General features: G+C 54.0%; 1 protein-coding gene across 1 annotated transcript in view; it reads left to right on the top strand.

The window, feature by feature from the left end:
• The window catches only part of arap3 (ArfGAP with RhoGAP domain, ankyrin repeat and PH domain 3), a gene marked incomplete at its 3' end in the record, with an annotated part of 28035 nt that overhangs the window by 9122 nt on the left and 16100 nt on the right, over positions 1–2813 (top strand). Inside the window, 6 exon segments of the mRNA XM_014029549.1 lie at positions 370–532; positions 603–1571; positions 1647–1687; positions 1779–1852; positions 1959–2026; positions 2343–2582. Of these exon segments, the coding sequence (XP_013885003.1) occupies positions 471–532; positions 603–1571; positions 1647–1687; positions 1779–1852; positions 1959–2026; positions 2343–2582 (1454 nt within the window).

The following is a 2813-nucleotide window of genomic DNA, read 5'->3' as shown; positions in this document are numbered from 1 at the left end:
CACACACACACACACACACACACAAACACATAGTTTTTCCTTTGAAAGCTCTCCACCCTTTAGCTTGAACCAACACCCTGCTGCAGCACTCCCTGCATCCTATGCGTGCGTGTGTGTGTGTGTGTGTGTGTGTGTGTGTGTGTATGTATGTGTGTGTGTGTGTGTGTGTTTCCTTATTGGGACAGTTTCCAGGACAAATGAGACCCTGTGAGGTCCATCAGTCCTGCTGAGGAGCACCCAGGAGCCTGCAGGCGATAAACTGGTGTTAATGTTCGAGCCTGCAGGCGATACTCAGGGCTAAGAGGTCAGAGGTCACCTGACCCTGCTGTGGAGGAAGTTACCTGACCCTGCTGTATTTGTCTCCTGAAGATGAGCCGCCGCCGCCCGCTCCTGCTGTAGGTCCGTGATGGCCGCCGTGTTTCCTGCAGGCGGAGGAGACGCAGCCCGGTCCAGACTCCACGCTGGTCATCATGGCCTCGCTGGACGGAAGCACGTCGGCTGAGACGCTCCTGGCAGCCATCCACCTGGACAGGTGAGCAGAGCGCAGCTTTAATCTGTTTCAATCCTGCCGATGGATCACCTGATCCGTTCCCCCCCCACAGGTACCTTGACACCTTCTGCAGAGCCGGCCTCCTATTGGCCCGAGACTTCACCCACCTGGACCATGATGGCTTGGTCAGCCTGGGTGTAACCGCCACGGGACACAGGAAGAGAATCCTGCGCCTGGTCAGCCACATCCAGAGGGCGGAGACTCAGAGAGCCAATCAGACGGCAGACCTGTTGAGTGACAGTTCGGCGGCCATGTTGATGAGCTCCGACGGCGGCGCGGCGGCGGCGAAGCCCGTCCCCAAACCCCGGACCGTGTTCAACCGCCGCAGGACGGCGCCCGTTCATTTCTGTCCCGCACCTGAACCGACGCCGCCCACGTCCAGGAGGCTGTCCCAGGAGTCCATCTGCTTCACCACGTTAGAGGGTCTGGACTCAAAGGCCACGCCCACTCCACGTCGAACCTCGGAGGCCATGCCCACTCCCGGTTCAACTTCAGAGGCCACGCCCACTCCTGGTCAAACCTCAGAGGTTACGCCCAGTTGTTCGACCTTATCGTCATCGCCAGGTTGTGTTGTAACCTCAGAGGCCACGCCCACTCATGGTTCAGTTTTGGAGGCCACGCCCACTCCGGGGGACGTTCGGAGACCAAGCCAGACCAGCAGGACCAGACCCAGCCGCAGTCTGTCCCTGTCGGACGCTGGAGGAGTGGTCCCCCCTGTCCCCCCGAGACTGAACCGCGTCGCCTCTACAGTGACTCCGCCCTCTTTCTCTGTGGCCCCACCCTCCTCGTCTGCACGGACAGAACTGAGACGGGCCACGTCCTCGCTGTCCTCTCGTTCCGGGAGTCTGGACGGAACCAGACTCTCTGGATCCCCAGGTTCTCCCAGCGGGGGAGGGATTGAGATGGTCTCCAACGACATCTACTGGGGCACTTCTCCCATCTCTGCTGCCCCCACTGGTGGGAGGGGTTACTGCAGCCAAGCTCCACCCACTCCGCCCAGAAACGCCTCGGACAGGAACAGGTGGGTCAGTCAGACCAGGTGAATTATACGACAAGACGAAATGTGTAAAAATCAGACTGATTATCTGTGTTTCAGTGGCAGCACTTTAAGCAACAACTCTTCAGGATCAGCCAGAGGTGAGTCTAGAACCAGAACCAGAACCAGACCCGTTCCTACAGATCTCCTGCATTCAGGCTGGACCTTTAACTGTTCTGTTTGGTTCCACAGATGATCTGGAGGAAGAGATCAGCCCTTACTGTGAATCTGTTTTCCAAAGCAGAAGACCTCCACACGCCGCTGAGGTGAGACACAACAAGCCCCGCCCCCTGCGGCGCCGAGGCCCTGTCCTGTATGAAACAGGTCCAGTGCAGGTAGAAGTGTTCTGACTGACTGGGTTCTGATCTGCAGAGCGACAGAAGCAGATCAGACAGCAGAGAGACCAGGACGGAGGAGGACAGACTCGCTGAGGATCATGGGTAAAAACAGCTGCAGTCTGACCGATTTTTAAACCTTTATAGTCCTGGTCCAGGTTTAACAAAGTCAGGTTTAAACAGAAACAAAGTCAGGTTTAAACAGAAACAAAGTCAGGTTTAAACAGAAACAAAGTCAGGTTTAAACAGAAAAAAGGCATGTTTAAACAGAAACAAAGTCAGGCTAAACAAAAACAAAGTCAGGTTTAAACAGAAACAAAGTCAGGTTTAAACAAAAACAAAGTCAGGTTTAAACATAAACAAAGTCAGGTTTAAAGACAGTCTCTGTTGTGTTTTGATCAAGTTTTATTCAAACCTTCAGGGCTCAACGATTCTCCTGGAAGAAGCGTTTATCGCAGGTTTTTCACGCTGGAGATGCTCAGGGTTACAGCACCGTCGGAGAAGCTCCGCCCCCTCCTCGCTGCCTGTCTTTGCCCCCCCACACCTTCCCCTCAGAGGCCGACGATGAGCTGACAATCTCCCCGTACGCCAGCTACACATCCCTGACCGAGAGAGCCCCGCCCATCATTAGCGGCTGGCTGGACAAACTGTCGCCACAGGGGTGCGTTTGATTTATACACCTGGTTACACTGCAGCATGTTAGACTGATAAAATAAGGTGCATTTGATTTATAAACCTGGTTACACTGCTGCATGTTAGACTGATAAAATCAGGTGTGTTTAATTTATACACCTGGTTACACTGCTGCATGTTAGACTGATAAAATCAGGTGTGTTTGATTTATAAACCTGGTTACACTGCTGCATGTTAGACTGATAAAATCAGGTGTGTT

Source organism: Austrofundulus limnaeus, unplaced genomic scaffold (assembly GCF_001266775.1).
Source record: "Austrofundulus limnaeus strain Quisiro unplaced genomic scaffold, Austrofundulus_limnaeus-1.0 Scaffold919, whole genome shotgun sequence".
NCBI lineage: Eukaryota > Metazoa > Chordata > Actinopteri > Cyprinodontiformes > Rivulidae > Austrofundulus > Austrofundulus limnaeus.
The sequence above is the reverse complement of the archived record's forward strand: the minus strand, read 5'-3'. Positions and strand labels throughout refer to the sequence as shown.